This window comes from Phytophthora ramorum (assembly GCF_020800215.1).
Source record: "Phytophthora ramorum isolate Pr-102 chromosome Unknown Phyram_PR-102_s0005, whole genome shotgun sequence".
NCBI classification, from domain to species: Eukaryota; Oomycota; class Peronosporomycetes; order Peronosporales; family Peronosporaceae; genus Phytophthora; species Phytophthora ramorum.
Genome location: NW_027150651.1, coordinates 2158177 through 2180399, shown reverse-complemented (window position 1 = coordinate 2180399; position 22223 = coordinate 2158177). Strand labels below are relative to the sequence as shown.

General features: G+C 53.4%; 10 protein-coding genes across 10 annotated transcripts; 5 read left to right on the top strand and 5 right to left on the bottom strand.

Annotated features, from left to right (window-relative positions):
- Positions 1-597: 597 nt before the first annotated feature.
- KRP23_6399 (Regulator of MON1-CCZ1 complex-like protein) lies at positions 598-3419 on the bottom strand (the record flags this gene model as incomplete). The annotated part of the gene is made up of 6 exons (XM_067891586.1): positions 598-818; positions 889-991; positions 1077-1293; positions 1355-1440; positions 1498-1698; positions 1776-3419. The coding sequence occupies 6 exons, from the start codon at positions 3417-3419 to the stop codon at positions 598-600; spliced, it is 2472 nt and encodes an 823-aa protein (XP_067745928.1).
- Positions 3420-3555: 136 nt separating this feature from the next.
- KRP23_6398 (Reticulocyte-binding protein 2-like protein a) lies at positions 3556-6221 on the top strand (the record flags this gene model as incomplete). The annotated part of the gene is made up of 3 exons (XM_067891585.1): positions 3556-3661; positions 3741-3839; positions 3913-6221. 3 exons carry the CDS (start codon positions 3556-3558, stop codon positions 6219-6221), a joined length of 2514 nt encoding a protein of 837 aa, XP_067745927.1.
- Positions 6222-6589: 368 nt separating this feature from the next.
- KRP23_6397 (putative histone H2A.1) lies at positions 6590-7012 on the bottom strand (the record flags this gene model as incomplete). Its single annotated transcript, XM_067891584.1, has 1 exon — positions 6590-7012. One exon carries the CDS (start codon positions 7010-7012, stop codon positions 6590-6592), a length of 423 nt encoding a protein of 140 aa, XP_067745926.1.
- A 436-nt stretch (positions 7013-7448) lies between these two features.
- Positions 7449-7868, top strand: KRP23_6396 (putative histone H2A.1; the record flags this gene model as incomplete). Its single annotated transcript, XM_067891583.1, has 1 exon — positions 7449-7868. The coding sequence occupies one exon, from the start codon at positions 7449-7451 to the stop codon at positions 7866-7868; it is 420 nt and encodes a 139-aa protein (XP_067745925.1).
- A 319-nt stretch (positions 7869-8187) lies between these two features.
- On the bottom strand, positions 8188-9257 carry KRP23_6395 (SAGA-associated factor 29-like protein B; the record flags this gene model as incomplete). Its single annotated transcript, XM_067891582.1, has 3 exons — positions 8188-8212; positions 8321-8433; positions 8505-9257. The coding sequence occupies 3 exons, from the start codon at positions 9255-9257 to the stop codon at positions 8188-8190; spliced, it is 891 nt and encodes a 296-aa protein (XP_067745924.1).
- Positions 9258-9386: 129 nt separating this feature from the next.
- Positions 9387-12056, top strand: KRP23_6394 (uncharacterized protein; the record flags this gene model as incomplete). Its single annotated transcript, XM_067891581.1, has 4 exons — positions 9387-10829; positions 10895-10994; positions 11061-11095; positions 12054-12056. The coding sequence occupies 4 exons, from the start codon at positions 9387-9389 to the stop codon at positions 12054-12056; spliced, it is 1581 nt and encodes a 526-aa protein (XP_067745923.1).
- A 3579-nt stretch (positions 12057-15635) lies between these two features.
- Positions 15636-15848, bottom strand: KRP23_6393 (uncharacterized protein; the record flags this gene model as incomplete). Its single annotated transcript, XM_067891580.1, has 1 exon — positions 15636-15848. The coding sequence occupies one exon, from the start codon at positions 15846-15848 to the stop codon at positions 15636-15638; it is 213 nt and encodes a 70-aa protein (XP_067745922.1).
- A 236-nt stretch (positions 15849-16084) lies between these two features.
- Positions 16085-17769, top strand: KRP23_6392 (DmX-like protein 1; the record flags this gene model as incomplete). The annotated part of the gene is made up of 6 exons (XM_067891579.1): positions 16085-16642; positions 16719-16796; positions 16877-16960; positions 17030-17106; positions 17171-17576; positions 17653-17769. The coding sequence occupies 6 exons, from the start codon at positions 16085-16087 to the stop codon at positions 17767-17769; spliced, it is 1320 nt and encodes a 439-aa protein (XP_067745921.1).
- Positions 17770-17896: 127 nt separating this feature from the next.
- Positions 17897-20232, top strand: KRP23_6391 (Dynein intermediate chain 2, ciliary; the record flags this gene model as incomplete). Its single annotated transcript, XM_067891578.1, has 2 exons — positions 17897-18118; positions 18202-20232. 2 exons carry the CDS (start codon positions 17897-17899, stop codon positions 20230-20232), a joined length of 2253 nt encoding a protein of 750 aa, XP_067745920.1.
- A 178-nt stretch (positions 20233-20410) lies between these two features.
- On the bottom strand, positions 20411-22135 carry KRP23_6390 (Sarcalumenin; the record flags this gene model as incomplete). The annotated part of the gene is made up of 1 exon (XM_067891576.1): positions 20411-22135. The coding sequence occupies one exon, from the start codon at positions 22133-22135 to the stop codon at positions 20411-20413; it is 1725 nt and encodes a 574-aa protein (XP_067745919.1).
- Between the last annotated feature and the right edge of the window lie 88 nt (positions 22136-22223).

Below are 22223 nucleotides of genomic sequence, written 5' to 3'. Positions count from 1 at the left end.
TGGCCTTATTCGTGAATATTACGCTGCCAAGCTCGACATTAGTATCTCCAATTCTGAAAGACGGGAAGCAGCAGATCTAAACTTTCGCGAGTTTCTTCGGTGTATCCAGCGAATTGCATTAGCCATGCATGTCTGCAACACAAACAAACATAATGCGGCACGAGCGAACGGCGTGACAACCACATTGTTTGAGGCGACCAAAGACGACAGTTCTCGGTCTCCCGAGAAAGTGAGCACTCCACGTACTCCACGATATCAGCGACGAGGCAATTTACTGGCTACTACGTCTCCGACCAAGAACTGCAAAATCACCAGCACTTCCGTCATCTCACGCCTCCTACAAACGTCTAGGGCGATCGTGACGTCTCAACTGTCACCAAGCAATCAATTGCCGCACATAGCGGACGAAGTCTCTACACGCCTTGATGAAGAGCCACAACCTGAGGTATCCTTAGTTCCGTTAAATCCAAGTCGGCCATCTTGCTTTCTTAAAGCCCGTCGACGGCCGCTAACGTCGGGTGGACCGCCACGCATCCGAGTTATACAGCGACCAGCCAAATAGTGCAGCAACGTCCAGGTCTGATGTCCCCCGTATCATTACTCTGCAGCAAAACCAAAAGCAGCTCTGAGTTTAGTGCGGGAGCTTGTTGAAATAAGGTCGTCTGGAAATGCGGCGGTGGCACAGCTAGCGAGGGTCGAGAGAGAAGTCGTCCCTGAGCATTGCAGTGCTGCAGGGTCCCACACATTCAAGAATAATAGCAAATTCCCCAGCATTTGTGTCACTTGTAGTGGCGAACGAGGCTTCTCGGATAAAATAACTGTAGGCACCGAAAGCGCAGTATTAGCATAGATGATAAAAATCACACACGCGGCAGCCGCCCTACGCACCAGATTTGACAAGAGAATCAAAGAAGACAACGCCTGGGAGAACTGACGCGTCGCAGGAGGTTAAACCCATGTTTCTCCACGCAACCTCGATTGCTCGCTCCGTCTGACAAGCACAAGACGATTTGAATCAGCTCAACACTCGACCCCCAGTACGTCCATCGATTGACTGGAGAAGGCATACACGTTACCTGTCCGAGGTCCAAAAGCGTGCGAACTAGAGGGCAAATCTCTCTCAATCGAAAGTACATATCCAGCCCAACTTGCATCAGGGCCGGATATTTGACACCGTTACGGACCATCAGGTCTGCTAGCGTTAATGAGTCAGCTAGCACGTGATAGTGCAAGAATTGGTAAAGCTTGCCGGGTTCCCCCGCGGCTGTAAAGCACTTCGCTAGCGCAACATACCTGTCAACAACCTGTTAGTCATCCGCGCAGAGCGTCAATCTGTGATGCGATGAACACTCACGTGATATCCTCCACCGGCACCTTGTTCTCGCGTAAATTCTTGATGTATTCGATGATGTAGACGCTCAGATTGCAGCTTTTAACGATCTGAAGCAAGAATGTCTGCATTAGTATCATGTAAAGGTACCGGTGCATGATACGTACGTTTGCGTCTTGGAGTGTCTCGCTCCACACATAGCGATAAAACTCGGCCTGCTCGATAAGAAGGAAACCTCTCGCATTGCGTGCAGGTGGGTTTGCTTTGAAGTGCTCTACGGAACTTTCAGCTGCACGCTGACCTGGATTGGTAGCATGACCTGACTGCACAGTATTTGCTCTCTCGGATAATTCGCTTCCTGCAATGTTCTGCAGGACGCAGTTACGATCAGGTGAGTTCTTGACTGTCTCAGGGTTAGCAGGCCCACATCGGACAATAGCAGCACCTTGTTTTGTCGCTCACTGCCATACACAGTCTGAACAGTAACCAGCAGTTGCACAATTGAAGACAGAGATGCTTGTTGTTCCACAATATGGCTTCGCACTAGCTTCAAAACCAACAACTTCGCCTTCTCGTGGTCTCCTCTCCGCAATAGGAATGAAAGGATTTCGCGATGATGCTCGCAAGTCTTGCATATTTCAGTAAGATTCACCTGCAGCTTCCGAATTTCAACTTGCTCGCGCCCATTAACCGAAAAGGATCGTTGCACAAGGTTTGGGGCGTGAAAGCGCCATCGAGCAAAGCTTGGAGCAACGATCTCATGCTTGGAAGTCTCCGTTTTTTTCAGACTTGCGGCTGACATCGCACGTTGTAGACGTCGCGTCGACCTCCTCCTTGCTAGATGGGACGCGGGCGATATCTTAAATGGCGGAGAAGGAAGTGATGCATCATCAATGTATGGGTGCACGTCCAGGTCGTCCACACTCAGTGCGCGGCGAATGCCTAGAGTAGACTGCGGCAAACCCCACGCTGATTCATTAAACATGTGTTGGTCATTCTCATCACCGATAACCTCCACGACGTCAGAATCAAATTTGTCTTCCGTGTCACCAGTCGCTTTGCTTGATACTGCCTCGGCTGAAGATGCATTTTCAGCAGGAGGAGGCCCCGGCGGCCGCGCCGAGATCGGCAAAGGCGCTGAGAATGGGTCGCTGATATTCCCATCACACTTTATATCAAAGAACAGGCTGACGTTGAAATCCAGACTATGACAGACAAGCAAATTGTCCACGACCGAGTACTCCAGGGCCGTTCCAGACGGAAGCATGACGTTCAGCGAGCGCACACACGTCACCTTCGTCCTTCCAATCAAGTACAACAGTAACTTTGTCGAACGCGTATCGCTATACACCGCGTACATCTCCCCATACAAGCTCACGAGATGGAGATCTTGCTTGCTCACCGACGTCGAGAAGACCAATTTCGGTAATTTCTCCGCATTCGGTCCATGCAGCAGAAACGGCGCGATCTCATTCGCCCTGGAGCCAGAGCTCACGAGCAGCACTCCATGCGACGACGCATACCAGAACTCATGGACATACAACCCCACAGTACGATGCAAGGTGCAGCTTCGACGCTTCGAAGACACGCGATGGTGCTCCAGCCCTAGTTTTGTGATCAGAAACAGGTCCTGCGAGCTACTGGCCTTGACCGAGTGTGTATTCCAAACCACACCCCCGTGTAGGATCCTGTTGCCGGCCTTGGACTTGCACAGGACCCAGTAGGAGGCGCGCGACGGGAGATGAACCACCTGCACTTCGATGTCGCTGCGCTGGATCGCGAGGAACTGGCGGTCCACCGACAGCTGCAGCAGCACAATGGGCGTTAAACTACGCTGGGGTGCGGTATTCCGGTGATTGTCACTGGTTTCGGGCTCTGTGAAGTTGTAGAGCGGCGCAGCAGAAGACGAAACGGCGGCCGTCGAGGCCTCCACGGGGTCCAGCGACGCGTCCAGGGGAAGCTGCTGCAGCTGCAGCGACGGAGAAAGCAACAACACGCTCTGGTGTGTGGCGTCGTACCAGGCGTGGCGACTGTCGCCCGCGTAGTCGGCGCCGCCGCGCGCGCTCAGGTACAGGTGCCCGTCGCTCATGGCGGAGAGGTTCAATTTGGGATCCGAACGCAGGAGCATACGGATTAAAGTGCACGCACTTTACTCAGTATAATTCAGTCATTAAAGTGATTTCGGGATCAGACTGCTTTCAGTGACCAATTGTTTTTGGCGCGAGATGGCGGTAGTGGAGGCGACTGGCGAGGATGCCGCCGACGGCTGGGGCAGCATGCTGACGGACGCGGTGGCCAAGAGCGGGAGGGAGAGCGACCGCAGATTGTACAGTGCGTGCAGTGGTGTCAGTTTGGTGCGCTGTAGTGCGATGATGAGTCGCTAACTGGCTGTGATTTGGGTGGATTTTAGTGTACGGAATCAGCTCGAACCGCTGCCCCAAGTGCCAGGCAAGACTGAAGAGCAGCAGCAACGCGTGTGATAGCTGTCACTACACACACAAGAAGCTGCGTACGTCGGTTGTAGGCACTGAAGATTGGTGATGGGGAGGAATCTAATGTTGATTTTGTGTGCTTTGTTCTAGGTAAATGCATGCGATGCAATCAGAAGAACGACCCAGTCATGTGGTGTGCGGAGTGTGATGCGTACTTCTGCGCGAAATGCCACAAGAAGCCGCACGTGCTCATGCTGGGGAGCTCAAAGCCCCACCACTGCTTCGTTATTGATGGTGCTAGTGGAAAACATTTTGTAGATGCTGCGTGGTCGGACGAGTTTTCTGCGATGATGCATGCAACGTATCGACTGCGTCTTCATGACAAGATTCTGGCTGATGAAGCGGCGTCGTCGAAAGAGCCAGCATCAGCGCCAACGCCACAACAACCTGCATCGGTAACTACTGGACATCCAAAGCCGCCAGTGCCTACCGGTACCTTGTCGTTTCCAAGACAACCACTGCAGCCTGCCAAAAGCTCAACAATTTCAATTGGTCCTCGGCCTACGTCTGTCGTGACGACTACGAATGGTACTACTGCGGGTTCATCAGCTTCGGCATCAACCGCACCGCCTACTGGAAAATCATCTTTAGGTACGAGTCTGCACACGCAAGAACAGCCCCGAAAGCGTCAATTACCAGTGCCGGCTGACACGGGCGACAGAGGCCAAAAGTCTATTCGTTCAGAGGGATCTCCACGTTCAGGCGTAGCATCCGCTGCAACACCAAGCGACGGCATGAGTCTCTACGAACGCGTCAAGGCACTACACGACAGCCGAACTAGACCCTCGCAGTCTAAATCGCCGCAAGCTCGATCCCCGAAAATGAGTCTGGACCAGCTTCTGTCTCAGCGAAAGGGAGAGCGGACGAAACAGCAAAAGCAACAACAGGGAGGACAAGGACAAATCGACCGTACACTACAGCAACAGCGAGGGCAGCAACAACAGCAACAGCAAGAACAAGAGCGAGCTGAGCGGCTGAGAATAGAGCAGAAGAAGCTGGAGGAGCGAGCGAAGCACGTGCGGAATGAACAGCAGCAGCTGGAACTCGAACGAGCTGAACGGTTGAGGATGGAGCAGCTGCAACTAGAGGAACAACGGCGGCAAAATGAACGGAGAAGACAAGAAGAGATTCAACGACAAGAGGAGCTTTGGCGGCAAAAGGAGCTTCGAAAACGACAAGAGGAACAGAGGCGCCAAGAGGAACTTCGACGGCAAGAGGAGCAGAGACAAGAAGACCTCCGGCGGCATGCAGAACAGCGGCGGCAAGAGGACCAGCAGCGGCAGCAGCGTTTGCTGAATGAACGGATGCGGCATGAACAGCTCTTGCGAGAGCAGGAAGAGGAGCGTCGACACCATCAAGGACAAACACAAGCCCGGATATTGATGCACGAAAGCAGCCAATTCATCAGCCAAGCTCAACATGTATTGCGTACCCAACCAGGGTACGTAGGTACTTCGATGGCCCCACCAACCATATCTGCGCCAATGCAGCAGACCCCCGGCATCCAGTTTACGAGAATACCGTCCCCCATCACCAGCGTTTCTCCTCATGGCCAGCCCTTCCAAACAGTCTCGAGTGGTTTTGCGGGTGCAGGTAGTGAACATGGAGCCCCAGTCTACCAGAACCAAGGACCTGTAATGGAATCTAGGTTCGAGACCGTACAGGAGCATGAAGGGGATCATCGTATGGTTGTAAGAGACCCCAACGCTCAACGCCAACAGAACGAGCAGCAGCAGAAAGAGTTCTCGGACGCTATGGTTCCGCACCGAGGAGCAGGAACCTTTAGCCCTCGCACGAGTGGCGAAGACGATGAATTGCGCGCGATCTGGGTGAGCGATTACGACAACGTCAACGCGCTGGTCACGCAACTGGAGGTGGAGATCGCGAAGAAGACCGAGGAAGGACACGCATTTGTGCACAGATCAAACAATATCACGATCCCGGAGCAATTGAAGCTGCAGATCAACAACCTTCGCGCTCAGCGAGAACAAGCCCTGACGAAAAGGCTCCAATCTGTGGTCCGCGTGCTGATCTTCTCGGGGGCGCTGCGTACGTTCGCGCAGGCCACGAGCGACGTTCCTGACGTGCTGAAGGTGTCGCACAAGAAATGCGCCGAGCTCGCCATCGAAATCCGGCAGTTCGAGCGACAAGCGCAGAAGCTGCGGGAAGGGATCGATGAGGCCGTCTCGAGTGGGAATCCTGCGCAGATGCAGAACGTGGCGCATTTGGGCGCTCTCATCGCGGACTTGGAGCGCAAGATCCGCGTCTCGAACGCCGAGCGGGACAAGCAGTTCATCTTCATGTTCCAGTTCAGCGACACAATCCGAAACATGGTTCGCACCGAGTGGGCGACATCAGGAAGGTCTTCCCAAGATAACCAGCTCAGTCGAGGATCTTGACAAATGAAGTGCAAGTACAATCTTCATGACATAGCTCTACATCAATTCAGTCGGAAGATCAAATCGCATTCTAGGGCGACTACGGATCCCAGAATTAATAACGGCCAGTACGTGCAAAATATTTGCCGTATGCTCACCAAGTACGCCTCCAAGATGTTACGAACGATAACTTATCATTGCGACCTCCGACCTGGTGTGAACTTAAACTAACGAGTGTTTCTTGTGAAAAGGGTGATGTTGAAAAACATCAGGGGATTGAGACCGAGTAGTCTCTTGCGAAGCTACTCGGCTTTGTGGAGGCAATCAAGCGAGGCTCAATTCGCACTCACAGAAGGTCAGAGACCATTGACAACGCGGTCGGAACGCGTTTAGTAGTCCTGCGAGGCCGAGGCCTTGCCCTTCTTGCCAGCCGAGGCCGACTTCTTGGGCAGCAGCACCGAGTGGATGTTGGGCATGACACCGCCCGAAGCGATGGTCACATCGCCCAGCAGCTTGTTCAGCTCCTCGTCGTTGCGGACGGCCATCTGGATGTGGCGCGGGATGATACGCGTCTTCTTGTGGTCGCGGGCGGCGTTGCCGGCAAGTTCGAGGATTTCAGCGCAGAGGTACTCGAGAACGGCAGCCATGTAGACCGGAGCGCCGCTGCCCGTACGCTGGGCGTAACGGCCCTTACGAAGGTAACGAGCGACACGGCCGACGGGGAACTGCAGGCCGGCCTTGGACGAACGCGTGGAGCTCTTGCCGGTCTTCTTGCCACGGCCTCCAGTAGCGGCTTTTCCCTTTCCAGACATGGTTCTTGAGGTGGTGGTTGTTGGTAGCAGTCGACTTTGAAGCAAATTCGAAAATGAGTCGGATACATGCCGACCCGGCTTCGGGTCTTGGTGGCTTTGGCGCCGGAAGGCTCCTCTTCCTCACGGAGGATTCCGCCAATCACCGCTAACAATTCCACAGATCCGTCAATCAAATCACTCGGTGCAAATAATAGCCAATGGAAGAGCAGCCGATTTTCGCCCAGGTCCTCGCTTTCAGCTATAAGGGATAGGGCTCGAGACCACGTCGCCCCGCCGATTTCAAGCAGTGGTGCGGTGCAAATGGTAGTCGGTAATCCCTCCTGAAGCCTCTCAGCAACACCGCAGTTTTGGCGCCACAGCCTTGCCCGGGCTCGGAAGCTCATATCGAAATTCACACGCACTTACTCAAGTCGTCAAGAAGCTCAAGCAAGTAACCATGTCTGGAAAGGGAAAAGCCGCTACTGGAGGCCGTGGCAAGAAGGGAAAGGGCAGCACGCGCTCGTCCAAGGCCGGCCTGCAGTTCCCCGTCGGTCGTGTCGCTCGTTACCTGAAGAAGGGCCGTTACGCCCAGCGCACCGGCGGTGGCGCTCCGGTCTACATGGCTGCCGTTCTTGAGTACCTCTGCGCTGAAATCCTCGAACTTGCCGGCAACGCCGCCCGCGACCACAAGAAGACGCGTATCATCCCGCGCCACATCCAGATGGCCGTCCGCAACGACGAGGAGCTGAACAAGCTGCTGGGCGATGTGACCATCGCTTCGGGCGGTGTCATGCCCAACATCCACTCGGTGCTGCTGCCCAAGAAGTCGGCCTCGGCTGGCAAGAAGGGCAAGGCCTCGGCCTCGCAGGACTACTAAGCGCGCCATTTCGCAGAGCAGGATCAGTGAATCAGTGATCTCGAGCGAGTCGGTGGCCAACTTAGCTGCTGATAAGTTTGGCGTGAACTGACCTCTCGCCTGCCAAAAGATGCAATCTCTATGCAGTTAGCGGCTTTGCTGCTGGCTGTACTCAATCCCCTGATGTTTTTCAACATCACCCTTTGCGAAGAAGTTAACGACATAGGTAGTGTACATTAGCGACTGGTCTAGAAAATATTGTGTGTCTTGCTGGAGTTTGCTACGCTATGGCCTTGAGGAGGTGTATCGTGGTAATGTTGCCAGGAGGTGCCATCTCGTGTTAAACGGATGGCATACTGGTGAATCTGGGGCACCAGGAAGTACGGCGGAATAAGTTAGCATGAGGTGTCGCTAGAGATTCGGAGAGAATGGAGCGCGAGGTCCAGTCTATACGTTGTCACGTTATTACTCACTTCTGATGCCACGGCTTGAGCGGAGCCACAAAGCGGAATGGGACCTTTCGGTCCGGCACCAAGCCGTGCTCGTCCTCATCTTCGTCAAACTTGAGAATCACGTACGGGGCGCCCTGCACCACCACAACAAGAACGCGAGGTTAGTCTTGTGTCAGCGAACGCATAGACTGACTGCACAGCTCACCCTCGGATTTGGCACGCGGATAGTGCTACGGAAGAAACTGGTCGTGTTGGGGTACATGGCCATGACCCGCTCGTCCACAGTGTAGTGGATCCACTCCCCTTCGGGCAGCGAGTCACCAGGCAGCTCCACCACCTGCTGCCACGGCACAATATAGTGCCTTCTGGGTGCATCTTCCTCCTCCTCATCGTCGCCCGAGTCCACATCCTCCACCTCATACGTGTTTGAGTCGGCATTATACGCCACGACGCGCGCCATAATCCAGAGTTCGTGGCTCCGTGCCACTTTAGCTGCAACATGACAACCTATTGCCAGGATATCCTCCTTGTTCGGCACCATAATGCCCACGTAGCCATCGTTCTCAGTTGGTGCTGCAGTCGCCGAGGACGCCCTCGGACGCGCATATGTACGGCTGTATACGTTGACTTCTTCCTGTGCCTCCTGTTTGATCACCCCCAGGCCAATCTCCCCGCGACTGTAGTCCCTCTCCACGCGCTCGATGCAGTGATTCAGCTGCCGCCGCTGCTTGGCCAGCAGACGACAGGCCAGAGCAAGCCAATGTTGCAGCTGGCGAGCCCACTTCTTTTTGGTCTGCGCGTCGCCCTCGCTGCTTCCAGACTGCAGCAGCTTCTCGCGGAGCACGTTGATCTTTCTGGCAATCGCGTCCATGCCATTGTCGAGCAGCTGCGTTGTCACGAACGCGTCCAGCGCGTCCTGCGACGCTGGGGTGCGCTTCCCGCTAATTCTTGCAGCCATGCCACGTAACTGGAGTCTGCCACACACAATATAGTGTTTCTGGTTTGTTTTTACGGTTCTACGTTTGTTTTTACTACAAGTCTTGCCATTCCTTCATCTGTCAATTGCCTTTGTGAAGATCCGATCGCGATGGTCTTCCGCCTCGAGGAGTCCATCGCCGCCGTATGCGCACCGTCTCCAGGACCTGACGCCGACCTGCGTGTGTGCCAGGCCGTGTTCGAGTCCAGGCGCTACCTCGTGTACGCCGCCGAGTCGCTGCTCGTGGTCCTCGTGGAAGCGCCCGCCGTCTCCAGCTCCTCGGCCCGCGACCAGGCCAAGAGCGCGTCCAGATTCGAGTTGTGGCAGGTCTGGAACGCCCAGGACCCCATCCGATGCGTGCGCTTCAACTCCAGCAAGAAGGTGGCGCGTGGCGCGCTGGCTCTGTGCATCGACGAGGGCCGCGGCGTGCTGCTCATGCCCGCGAGCGCGACGTCCAGCAGGGCGGCGGCCATGGCGGAGGCCTCCAGAGCCTCGACACTGGGCGACGCAGGCGGGGTCCCTCCCTCGATGGCTGCAGGCAGTGATTTAATACCTAGATCGGACTATGTGAAGGCTCATTTGCATCTGCATCTGCCCAGATGGGCCGAGTCGGTAAGGTGGAAATGTGACGACCGACTGCTGAACCACTTGGAGTGGGTGGAGAGTGGCGACGACTTGTTCCTGCTTGGCGCTGGGGAGAAAATGTCGATTTGGAAGCTCGTGGATGATTCGGTGCACGTTTATTTGCAACGTACAGTGACGTTGTCGAGCGGTGGAGGTCTCTCAGTTGAGTCTCCGTTGCCGGTAGTACCGGTGTGTCACTTTGATGTGGCTCCAAGTGGCAGATTTGCTGCGACGGCAGGGAAACACGACAGAGTTGTCAAGTTGTGGAATTTGGGAGAGTTGTCGCCGCATGAAGGTACGCCAATGTATTTGTTTCTTGCGCATACCCGCGCGCTGGTATCCATGACATGGTCGAAGGAGGCGAATGTATATAGTGCGAGATCATCCGTCGCGTCGACGCCGAGAGCTTGTGAGATGCTGTTCACTCTGGATCGGGCAGGCAACATATCTATCTGGAGAGAAAATATCGCTCCGTTGCGCTCGTTTGTGCTGTGGAAACAGTTTGCTGCTGAAGACTTTAATTCCTCATCGCTCTGCCAGAATGGCAGTAGCTTGAAGAGCCGAATTCGAGAATTTGGCCTGGTGAATCATTATTGGGCAAGAGGAATCCCGAAGGCGGTACCCTCAATAAATGAGGCCTTGCTCAGTGAATGTACCGTGATGGATGCACTGTGTCTATTCCACTATGGCTACGGTTCGCTCAACGACGCGCGTCGGAACGAATTAGTTAGTCAGCGCATGGACAGCATTACGCAAATGAATGCTAAGCTTCTTGGAGATCGTTGCGGCGCCGTAGCAGATACGCATGTCGGTGAAACCTTTATTTGCGGGAATGTAGCCCTCGAGAAGACTTTTGCCGTGCACTTAACGTATGGCGTGCTCAGTAATGGCGACTTCTGCATTTTCCGCGTGGAGTCCATTCCGTTTTCGGTACGTTGAGTCTTGTTCGTTGTATGTTATGCTTGGGATCTGATTGTATCGCTGGTGGAGAGCAGGGAGTTTCCCCACGCTTGTCTCTTCTTCTCAGTTTCAGTGACCTGCGTGAGCAGCTAGCTGATGCACACGTGTACAGCGTCAGCTCGTCTGATTATCAAGGTATGCGTTGTGAAAATTCCATTCAATTGTATCCAGCTCATTAACAAAGTGGATATGTGCTGATAGATCAAGAAAGCGAGTCTGCAAGCTTCTTTGTCGAGGTCCTGTTTCAACGAACAAAGGCTGAAAATTATTTACACTGCGCAAGATTGAAGCTTCAAGTCGAAAGTTCTTCTTTAGGAGGACGAAGGGGTTCAAGTTGCTACAGCGTTCAAGGCTGCGATGTTTCAGCAGTATGTAACAGTATAATGAGTGCGCAGAAGGAAGGCAATATCCGATCTACCTCCCTCTCAGTTGCAAACATGATTTCAAGGCGCGTATCAGATTCACAGTCGGACAGAGAGTTAACTATGAAGATCACGACGACCAACATGGGCGGGCGATTAAATGTATTTGGGACTAGCGCATCTCTGCGCAGGCTTGAAGTTGCATTTCGCTCAAAACTTGACAAAGTCATTGGGCCTGTCACGCACATGGCATTGTACGAAGAGTGTGGCGTGTTTTACCTGTTCATCGGTGGCAAGCTGCATGTTGCAATGGCTACTCCTGGTGGAGCACACGAAACAAGGAAATGTATTGATGGAGAATCTTCAGAATCGCCGGGACCCCAAAGGTATTCTTCAGTTTATATTGCTGATAATGACGCGTTCAGTTTATCAACATGCTACGTGGACGAATGTGACAATACCGAGGAATTGGAGGAATTAACTGCTGTGCTGATCCCGGATTCCGTGAAGATTGAGTGGTCAAACAGCTCGTCATTCTTCAAGCAGACAACAGTGGAAGCCCCCGCAAAGGACTACAGCATGGTTGTTGGTTTGCACAAAGGTGGCAAAAAGTTAAGTGTGTGGGTGTTTTCATATGAGACAACGATAACGGAGTCGGTCGCTGCGTCTGTCCAATTGTTCCAGAAAACTACACTTAACCTTCCTGGAGCAAGGTTATTGGGTATTACTAGCGTGTCGTTACTTGATACATTTGAGGTGACGTTTGCTAGCTTTGATGCGGAGTATCAACTGACACTGTGGGCGTTTTCTGACCTCGACGATTTGCTTGAAGTGAGGCCTACCCACCGGGTAGATGTTGCCGCTTTAATGCAAATGGCGTCCAGGGCTAAAAAGTCGCAAATGGAATTTCACCTGATTGACGAGCGCTTTATATTCAAGCTTTTCAGCTTCAGCTCTAGCGGGCGAGTGGCCATTTTGTTTGGAGAGGAAGAAAACAAGGCGTTGGCTTCAATAAGTGCAGCCGAAGCTGACGATCAAATATGCTTCTTGCCTGCAGTGGAAAGCTCGCTAGAAGGGGTTGTAGTTGTTCCGCATAAACAGTTTGGCCAAGTCGTATCCTTGGAATGGACCCCGCCAGTGACACCCGAGAGAGATTGCCAGCTCATTTTCTTATCAACAACGACGATTGGTATGCTGAAGTTCGACTGTTCCTTGCCGACGGACAAGTGGAGCATTGCCTGGTCTTCCAGCCGCTTTAGCGTGAGACCCGAGAAAATTTCATCTCTCTCCAGTTATCCTTACGGCCTTCTCGCCATCGGGTCCAGTTTGGCGCACCTCAATCTCCGAGATATAGACGGATTTATGTCTTCACCGCTCCAACTGCCATTTGCAACTCTCCGAGGACAATCTCTAGGTTCTCAACCGCCTTCAAAGGCCTTTCCTGCTCACCATCCAATCACGTTGATGTACTTGCTCTCTCGTGGATCGTTTCAGACTCTAGAGAGAATCCTTGATCACGTGGAGGCGAAAATTATGGAGCACGAGGAAACGTGCTATCTGCGGATGGATGATGATACCGTGTTGAGGACTCTTCCTTTGCTGTCATTGTCCCAGTTGCTTGGAGACTCCTCGTCTTCGGATAACGTGGCTGATGAACGGTCAGATGTATACACGAGAGGGAAAGGAAGCAAGCCAAACAGAGACAGCACAGTATCGACAACCCCAGCCAGAGCAAGCGATTTGTTTGCAATGGACTATGTGGCTTCTCGCCAGTATGGGGCAAGTGGAAGTGGGGCCGATCGTGCCGATATGCTATTCGCTCCCCAAAGGGCTCCGTCGGATGCCTCAAGCGCCACCCAAGTCACTGCACAATCCAAGTCCAAGCTGGAATCAGACATCTTCTCAAAGTTTTTCAACGAGCACAAGGGCTCACTTACCTTTATGACGGCTCAGGAGACGAACATTTTCCTCGCTATTGTTACTGGCATAAGGAAAACCATGAGTTGGGAGCGTGACAGCAGCCGCCAAAAAGATGAGGCTGCCCTCCGTTTTCATGCTTCTTTGCTGTGGCCAATGGAATCACCAGCAAATGCAATGTCTACTCAGTCCCCGAAAGCGGAATCTGTTCCACCCGAGCAGCAACCAAGTGATGGTATGCCTGCATCAAAACCGAGTAATGTTGCCGCTGCTGGACTTTGCTCGGAGCAAATAGCATGGGGAGCACTCAGTGATTTTCAGGCGGAGTTACTTCAGGAGTGTTTTCCTGCGTCAACAATGAGCTGGAAAGAGATGAGATACTTGCGACTGCCATTCTGGTTGAAAAGCTCGGCTAAGCTTGTACAGTTTGCAGAGAAGGTGGCACAAGGTGAATATGCAGCGAATCGTGACCCATTTGCAGTTGCTGTTTTCTATGTACTGCTGGGTAAGACAAGGTTGCTGGCCAGCTTGTTCAAGATGGCTCATGAGCCCCGCATCTCTGAGCTGCTGAGCAACAATTTTTCGGACCTACGCTGGAAAAATGCTGCCGTAAAGAATGCCTTCGTGTTGAAGACAAAGCAACGCTACGAGCTCTCGGCAGCGTTTTTTCTTCTCGGCGGAAAGGTTACTGAAGCAGTTTCAGTGGCTGAGCAAGCGGACGAGACGCTTGTATTATCATTTCTCATTGCTCGGGTTTCGGAAAAATGGGATCTTGGAGGGCAAGATGACTCGTTAAGCAGTACTGGAATGTCTGATTTCTCTCAAGCATCTTTCACTGGCCTTAGCACTAATCTTCGAGGATTTTCTGGTAGTCCTGCACAAAATGCAGGCATGACCATGGAGGAGGAGGAATCAGAACCAAAAACCGTGTGTGTTGACTTTCTCAGCACCACTGTATGGGCGAAGGCTTCTGCGCGTGGGGATGTCTACATGTGCTTCTTAGTCAAATACTTTCTGGGGGAGACGAGCAAAGCAATCGACATCTTGATGACGCCACCAGCTATGGAAATACAGAGCGTGTTCAGCGTCTGCGAAAGCTCCGGTGTCGATCCATCCAGCATGTATTGGTCAGCCTTTGGGAAGAGTTTATTGGGTTCGTGTGATCTCGTTCGCTTTCTTCGAAAGACGATTGTGCCCATGAAGTTGGCATTGAAGGAAAAGATTGTGAGGCTAAACACCTCGGCTATGCTTCGTATGCAAGATGTGGGCCTTGGAATCTGTGCATTGATTCATCAGCGCGATGCCGCCACATTTGTTCAGGAGTTCCGTCGTGAGCGTGCCAACAGCGCAGGGTCAGCAGCATTTCTTGGGTGCCGTCAGCGCGTTGTGGTTGCGGCGGTGGGGAACCAGGTTGACTTTTTGTACGCCACGTTTTTAAAATCAATGCGTGAGGCGATGACAACGCCTGCCAGTCCAACTTCCAGCACTAGGTTTGACCTAGAAGAACGGCTGAACGAAGAGATACAATGCGTCATACGACGCGGCGGAGATTTTTCTCTGGCTGGGGTTCCAGAAACCAGTAAAGATCATTTGGAGCACAGGGTTCGAGCCGCTGTAGTAGAGTCGTTGGTCCATTCTGGCCGACTTGCTGCGTTAGACTTTCTGATCTCTGGATGGAACCACTCGGAGGGGTTGCAGCCCAATTTCGCTTTTACTAGCCCGCTTCCCCGCTTCGTTGAGGTAATTGCGGAGGGTGTTGCGACGGTCGCTTCTGGGGACCTCATGTCTGCTGCTACTGACTGTTTGCACACACGCAAAGTTGACCAGACGTGCTCGGATTTACTAGCCATGGCGACACGACTCTTGCTATGGCTGCAGTACTTTTACCTGAAACCTGCAAGGCAACGTGCGACCCTGCCGAACCGTGAGTTTGTTCGTGTCGCGGTGGCGGCAGTTCACAGTGCCATTTGCATTTGTTGTCGGTATTTGAAGAACCCATGTTGCTTGTATCGTGTGCTCGGTCTCATCTTCCCACACAAGGACGGACTGTCTTCAAACTCGGACGAAGCGCTGAATGAGATCTCTGGAGGCGACATCTGTGTGAGTTGTGCTTCTCTTCGCCGTTCCACAACGGCACCACCGAATGCACTAGGCGCATCTTCTCTTCAGCAGGATATCCCAGTGCTCTACCAGGCGGTGTGCTTGTTGGAGCTTGAGCTGGGTGAGTTCACGGCCGCAGTGAAGACGAGCAGGTTGCATCATCCGATGCCATCGCGTGATTTGCCGACTCCACTTTTCTCGTACTGCTCATATTGGGGACTGGTATTGATGATGGCGGCAGGCGCCATGCCAGCTCACCTCTCGAAAATCATGGGAGATGGAGCAGCTTCCACCACGGACTTATCCAAAAAGCTCGTGGAAGCGTGGGGGGATTATGGCGATCGACTTGCTACCTCGGCGGTGAAACACTTACTGTGTGATTTGGCAGGATTCTTTTTCAGCCCATTCTCGATTTCACACCCTCCATCAAGCCCAGTAGGAGCGTCGAAATCAACGGGGTCGCCTCGAACGTCTCCTTCACCAACACGAGGAGGTATGGGAAGTCCTCGTGCATTCCTTTCAGATGCTCCAGGATCTCCTCCATCGCCACAAAACATTGGCCGTGGTAACAGGCGGCAGCTCCTGAGGTGTGAATGCGAACGCTGCCCATGGCTTCTGCTTGTGGAGCTCTTCACCGACAAGAATGAGCTTCTGCTTCGTCTCAATGCGCAGCTAGAATGCTGCAGCGAGAAGATCGACGAAGAAGTTCGATGGGGACGACTGCCTGAGCCTGCTTCAAGGAAAGCTGCACTAACGCGCTCGCAAAAGCTGCTTTTGTCTAGTGTCGCCGAGAACGCTCAAACCTTTTCACGTGCTGCAAACCTTACGGACCAACTCAGGCGACGTATGGCGTCCATGCCCACGACTACTGCTGCTTCTGCTGCTGCTGTTCACGTCCAGTGTGTGTACCGCAGCGAGACCAACATCAAGGCGATGTGCTTCAATCGTGCCGCCGGTGACGACGCAGAAGTGAGTATGTGCAGCAGCAAAGGTATTTTCCGCGCTAGCTGCATGGATTATGCTGACGGCTCTCGTTTCCAGTTCAAGGGGATGTACGCTACGCCACAAAATTTATCGTTCTTCCCGTCCGACTCGGCGCAGCCTTCCCCAGTGAAAGGAAGACAAACCCCAGACAGCGGTAGTTTTGGCAGTGGCCACCAGGAGTTGTCTCCATCAAATATTCTGAGCACTCGAAGTAATGGCCCCCCATCGCCTCTTCGAAACCCAGCCCATTTGCTTACTTCGCCATCAGAGCTGAAGTTTGCGAGCTTCAAGCCTACGGCTGTGGCTTCCCATCCGTTCTTGCCGCTCTTCGTGTCGGGGAACCACAAAGGTCGTGTGCATCTGTGGTCATACGACCGCCTCAGTGCTATCTGCGCGTTCCAAACCAAGGACGTTGTGGCGGTATGCAGCTCATTTTGCAGAAGTACGTTTTGTGTTGCTATTGCTAACGTTGTTGCCGTGTTTGAATCGCGTTCAGCCATATCCAACAAGTCCGTCCATGCTGGCTGGCTGGCGAAGCATCAAAGCACTTGAATTCGACAGCCTCGGGCAGCAGGTATATATCGCTTGCGTCACCTTTGCTTCAAAACATTATTGCGAGTGGCTGAATGCTGTTCTGTTCTGTGTTGGTTACAGTTTGGTGCTGTAGATGCCATAGGGCATCTGTTCCTGTGGAAGTTCTCCGAGTTGGACCGAGTACCTTACTATCGTGAAATAGTGGTAAGTACTCGACATCCTGACAATGTGATGTTTCAGTGGTGAATAACTAACTGCATTGGGGGTACATAGTGTCATGACAAAGGAGCGAAAGGGATAGCGTTTCTCAATTCAAGCAGCAGCGTCGCTACTGTGGGGCTATCGTCCGAGTGAGTTTCTGCTTTTGCAATGCTGGGGAGATATTGAGAGGACTAATGATAACGTGGGTGGCAGGAAGAGAAATGTGTGCGTATGGGATACACTCCTGCCAAGCTCAAAAGCACTCGTTGCGGCTCCGGCTTGCCACCCTGCAGGTGCCACCTCAGTCGCGTTCTCTTCGACCCACCAGTTGCTCATTACGGGTGGTGCCGGCGGTGCGCTGAGCATTTTCGACATGAGGCAGCGTCGCATCCTGCATACAATTTCAAATGCACACGAGACCCCGATCAAGACGCTGGCGCTGCACCCAAGTGGTGATTGCGTACTCTCCGGGTCCGCTGGTGGCGATGTTAAGATTTGGTCCTTGCCGATCTTCAGGGAAGTCGCTTTTCTGAGCAAAGTACACGTCAAGCCATCGTTTCTGGGTGATGCTGCCACAAACCTCCTTGGGGATGCCGCGTCGAACGTGGCAATCAATGTGGTACGTACGTGCTTTAGCTTGTTATGTTTCTCGTGAATCGTATCGTGTTAATTGCCTTGTGATCTTGCCGCTGCAGACAAATTCTTCGTGGGGAGTGACGGATGCTGTGGCCACAAAAGACGCGTTCTTCACGAGCGGTACGGATGGATCGGTCCAGCGTCTCAAAGTACCCTCGCTAGGGACACGACTTTAAGTGCACGTTTGCACGAGTTACCAATGCACCCAATCTCGTTACAGTAGTTTGAAGGGTCTTCTGCAAGAGTCGCGATCCTTTGCCGGCGGGCGGGCACTGACCATTTCCCAGCAAGACTGCAAGTAGCATGGGACCGAAGAAGCCGTTGGTAGGCTCCCCCGTGAAGAAGAAGTCAAAGGACCACTCGAAGGGCATCGCTATACCTAATGGAGATGGCCATGATAAGGAGCGTGGAGTTGGAGGAGGAGGTCCCGGCGCAGCAGGTGCTGGCGGCGGAGGGGCAGCAGGAGAGGGCTCTTTATCGGGCGCGGGGCCAGACAACGAGGATATGGATGCGTACCATGAACCAGTACGTACCATTTAATGCTACTATTGAGTGGGTGCTTTGTCTGTAGCTTTGACGATCTGCTCTGGCGTTGCTGTAATAACCAGGTGAAGAGGATCGTGATTCCCGATAATCAACTGAAGCTGTCACCACAGGAATTGAATGAGGAGTTTTCACGTGTTCTTACAGCGAACGACCCGAACGTGCCCAACAATATCACCAAGTACAACTACAAGGAGAGGACGTACAAGGTAGACCCACCTGGACCAGGAGACCATCTCTACGTACACCTTTGTTGCGATGGCAGCATGATTCACAAGGAATCGGAGGATGCAAAGACTCAAGCTGCCTTCGACCAGAAATATGCCGAGGAGGAGAAGGAGACCCGCGAGCTTGCTATCAAGCAGGCAAAAGAGGAAGCGGAGGCAAAAGGCGAGAAAATTGACGAGGCCGCGTTGCAATTTGAATCGGGCAAGAATCAGTTCAACTACAGCGAGCGTGCGGCACAGACGTACACCAATCCATCGCGGAAACGTGCCGTTGAAACAGAGCCACCGCCAGTAGTGAGCTTTATGGCTACCGTAACGCAATGGGAGATCTACGATACCTTCATGGATGCCTACGAACAGCACCAACGAGAACAAATTCAGCTACAGAAGGTGGCGCAAAAGAAGGATAAGGACGAAAAAGACGGTGGGGGCGCTGCAGCAGTAGGCACGGAGCTACTGACAACCGTGCCAACAGCAGCAGCCAGCGGTGGTGGTTCCAGTGGCGGAGGCAAGGGAAAAGGTGATGACATGGTTCACTCCGCAGCAATGGGGAAAACGCTTCGTATTATTGAGCGCATGGCTAACCAGAACGCAGACGATGAGATATTCAACGATTTCAAGTATTGGGAAGATGCTAGCGATCAGTTCCGTGAAGGTGAGGGCTCGTTGCTGCCGCTGTGGCGCTTCTCCAGCGAGCGCGCCAAGAAAAAGCAGGTGACCGCAGTATGCTGGAATCCACGCTTCGGTGACCTTTTTGCGATTGGTTTCGGCTCCTACGATTTTCTCAAGCAGGGCAGCGGTGTGATCTGCTGCTATTCGCTCAAGAATGCATCTCACCCCGAGTTCACATTTACAACCGAGTCGGGTGTAATGTGTTTGGACTTCCACCCACAGCATGCTGCACTACTAGCTGTAGGGTGCTATGATGGCACCGTTCTTGTCTATGACGTACGCAGCAAGACAAACCGTCCAATCTACGTGGCCACGATCAAGACAGGCAAGCACACGGACCCTGTTTGGCAAGTGAACTGGCAGGAGGAAGACCTTGCCAAGGAGCTAAACTTTTACTCGATCTCGTCCGATGGACGAGTGGCCAACTGGATATTGAGCAAGAATGAACTCAAGATGGAACCCGTTATGCAACTGAAGCTAGTGGCCGCGGCCAAGGATGACCCAGAGGAGGCTTCATTATCTGGGCTTGCTGGCGGATGCTGCTTCGACTTCAACCGCTTCAGCGAGCACCTTTTCATCGTCGGCACCGAGGAAGGAAAGCTGCACAAGTGTTCAAAAGCATACTCGGGCCAATATCTCGAAACGTACGCGGGTCATCACATGGCAGTGTACGCTGTGCGTTGGAACCCGTTCCACGAGCGAGCATTTCTATCCTGTAGTGCTGATTGGACCGTGAAGCTATGGGATCATAACTTGCCGGAGCCCATTATGTCCTTCGACCTCGGAAATGCTGTTGGTGACGTAGCGTGGGCACCATATTCGTCAACTGTATTTGCTGCTGTCACCAGCGATGGTAAAGTGCACGTGTTTGACCTAGCGGAGAACAAGAACGAGCCGCTGTGCGAGCAGAAGGTTGTGAAACGCGCTAAGCTCACGCACCTGGCTTTCAACTCCCAGGATCCTATTGTGCTAGTTGGAGATGACCGTGGCGGTGTTAACTCGCTCAAACTTTCTCCCAACCTGCGCAAAATCATTGGTTCCGGAGATGAGGATGGCGGGCCTGCTGCAAATGGAAGTCCTGTCGACGCAGTTGTTAGTACTACTGCTGAGCTACGCAACGTGAAGGCGCGATTCAAGAAGGAGTTTGAGAAGATTGACAAGCTCCTGAGCGCAAACGATAACAAGGTAGACCGGTAATGAGCAGGGTTGAGCAGAATGCCAAGGTAGAGTAATGCGACTGAAGGCATGTTAGATACTTTTCTCAACGAAATCTACTTACCGCACATGAACGACTCATGAAGATCCATCCCTAGATGCTGAACGCTATCATCATCAATACTGGGCTCTGGAAAGTTTTTAGTATGCAGTGTCGCTTTTACTTTGACTCTGTTGCTGCCGCTGGCTTCACTTCGGACCTGGTTGACACTTGCGCCTTGCTTGACCCGGGCTTGATGTGGTGCTTGAAGCGCAGGTAAGCATGATCGTCTCCAGTGCGATCGCGCACACAACGATCCAGCCGCGGGACGTGCAGGCTCAGCACGTCATCCAAGAATGACTTGTGTTTCGTGTCAATGGTAGGGAATCCTTCAAGAGGCGTAGACGACAGAGCCAGCTCAAGACCTGGTAGCACAGCATTCCACTGCGCCATGGTTTCATCATGAGCGCGATCAGATTTGCACAGAAGTGGACCATAAACACGCTGGTACGTATTTGGGAGCCACTGCAGCACACTTTCACGCTTGAATTCTAGGTTCAGTACTGACGCCTTCCAAAGCGCAAGGTTCGACATGCAAGACGAGAGCACAATCTTGAAGAATGTGCTAAACTTGAACAGCGAGTGGGAACGCGCCACTTGCTTTGACCAGTTCTTTTCCCAAGAATTGGTTGCTCCGGAGGGCTTCGCGGAGGTTGAGCCAGACGACGTAGGCCCCCCAGACGAAACTGCTGGAGACGTCGAAATCGCTAAATCCTCAGCCGACAACGCTTCCAACGGGGCACTTGAGCCCACCGTGCGAATCAGATAAAACGCAGTGAAGCCCACTCCCACGACAATGCCCGCGATCTGTGCGCGCTTCCAGAACGTACGCAAATCCAGATACTCCTTTCGGCAGGCCTCAACCAGCGTCATATGCATCTTGAGCCTCAACGCCGTGGCCTTCAGCAAATTCAAGACATTGTCTGTCGCGCGATCAGGAGCTCGTTCAACCTCACGAATCACTTCGCCTCGAATCCCGTCAAACTCATGTTCCAGCATCTTGGGCACGTTAAACGCGGGCTCCCCGTTCTCCTGATCCACCGACGCCGACCGACGCGATTCGCCATTCTCGCGCGGCACATGCATCGTGTAGATGAAGGGCAAATCCTTGCGCCCGATGACCTTGCTCAAGTTCCAGCACAGCGCTCCGTACGCGCGCGCAAAGTCGTGGACCGTCTGGAAGTCGTCCACCTTGTTCAGAATGAGCAGCACCTTGCTGCTCATGCCCTGCAGTGAGTTCGTGAGCACGTCCAGCGTCTCGAACGTGGTACCTGGCTTGTCTGGGTCGAACATGACGAGGATGACGTCCGCCCGGTCAGCGAACCACTGCACCACGCGCTTGAAGTCGTAGCCGCGGTCCTCGTCCGTGCGGTCCAGTGACGTCCCCGGCGGGTCAATCATCCCGGGCGAGTCCACTATCATGAGTCCACCCTCGTCCAGCAGCTGGCTGCCGGCCACCACCTTGAGCTCCACTTGGGACACGAACTCCCGCCCGAAGAGCCGCTGCACGTCTCCAAACCCGTACTGCGCGTGGCGCACGAGAGCCGCGCCATCCAGTCGTTCGTCCCTGGCACCTCCAGCGAGAACCGTGAAGGTGCAGTCCGTGGGCGCACGCCCCGTCTTCTGCACGCTCTGGCCCAGCATGTGGTTGATGAAGGTGCTCTTGCCCGACGAGTGGTTGCCCAGCACCAGCACCATGGGCAGGTTCACGGGCGCGAAGGACGGGAAGCGCGTCTGCGCGCGAAGAGCCTCCATTCGCGAGTACAGCGCGCCCACCTCCGACTGGATCATGCGGTTCACCTCCCCGGCCACCAGCACCTCCCGCGCACCGTCATCGCCGGCCATGATTGTATTGGAAAAGTTGCGGACGAAAAAGTGGATTAAGTTGCGTAAATGTTGCGATAAAGTTGCAAAAAAGTTGCTGATCGGCGCC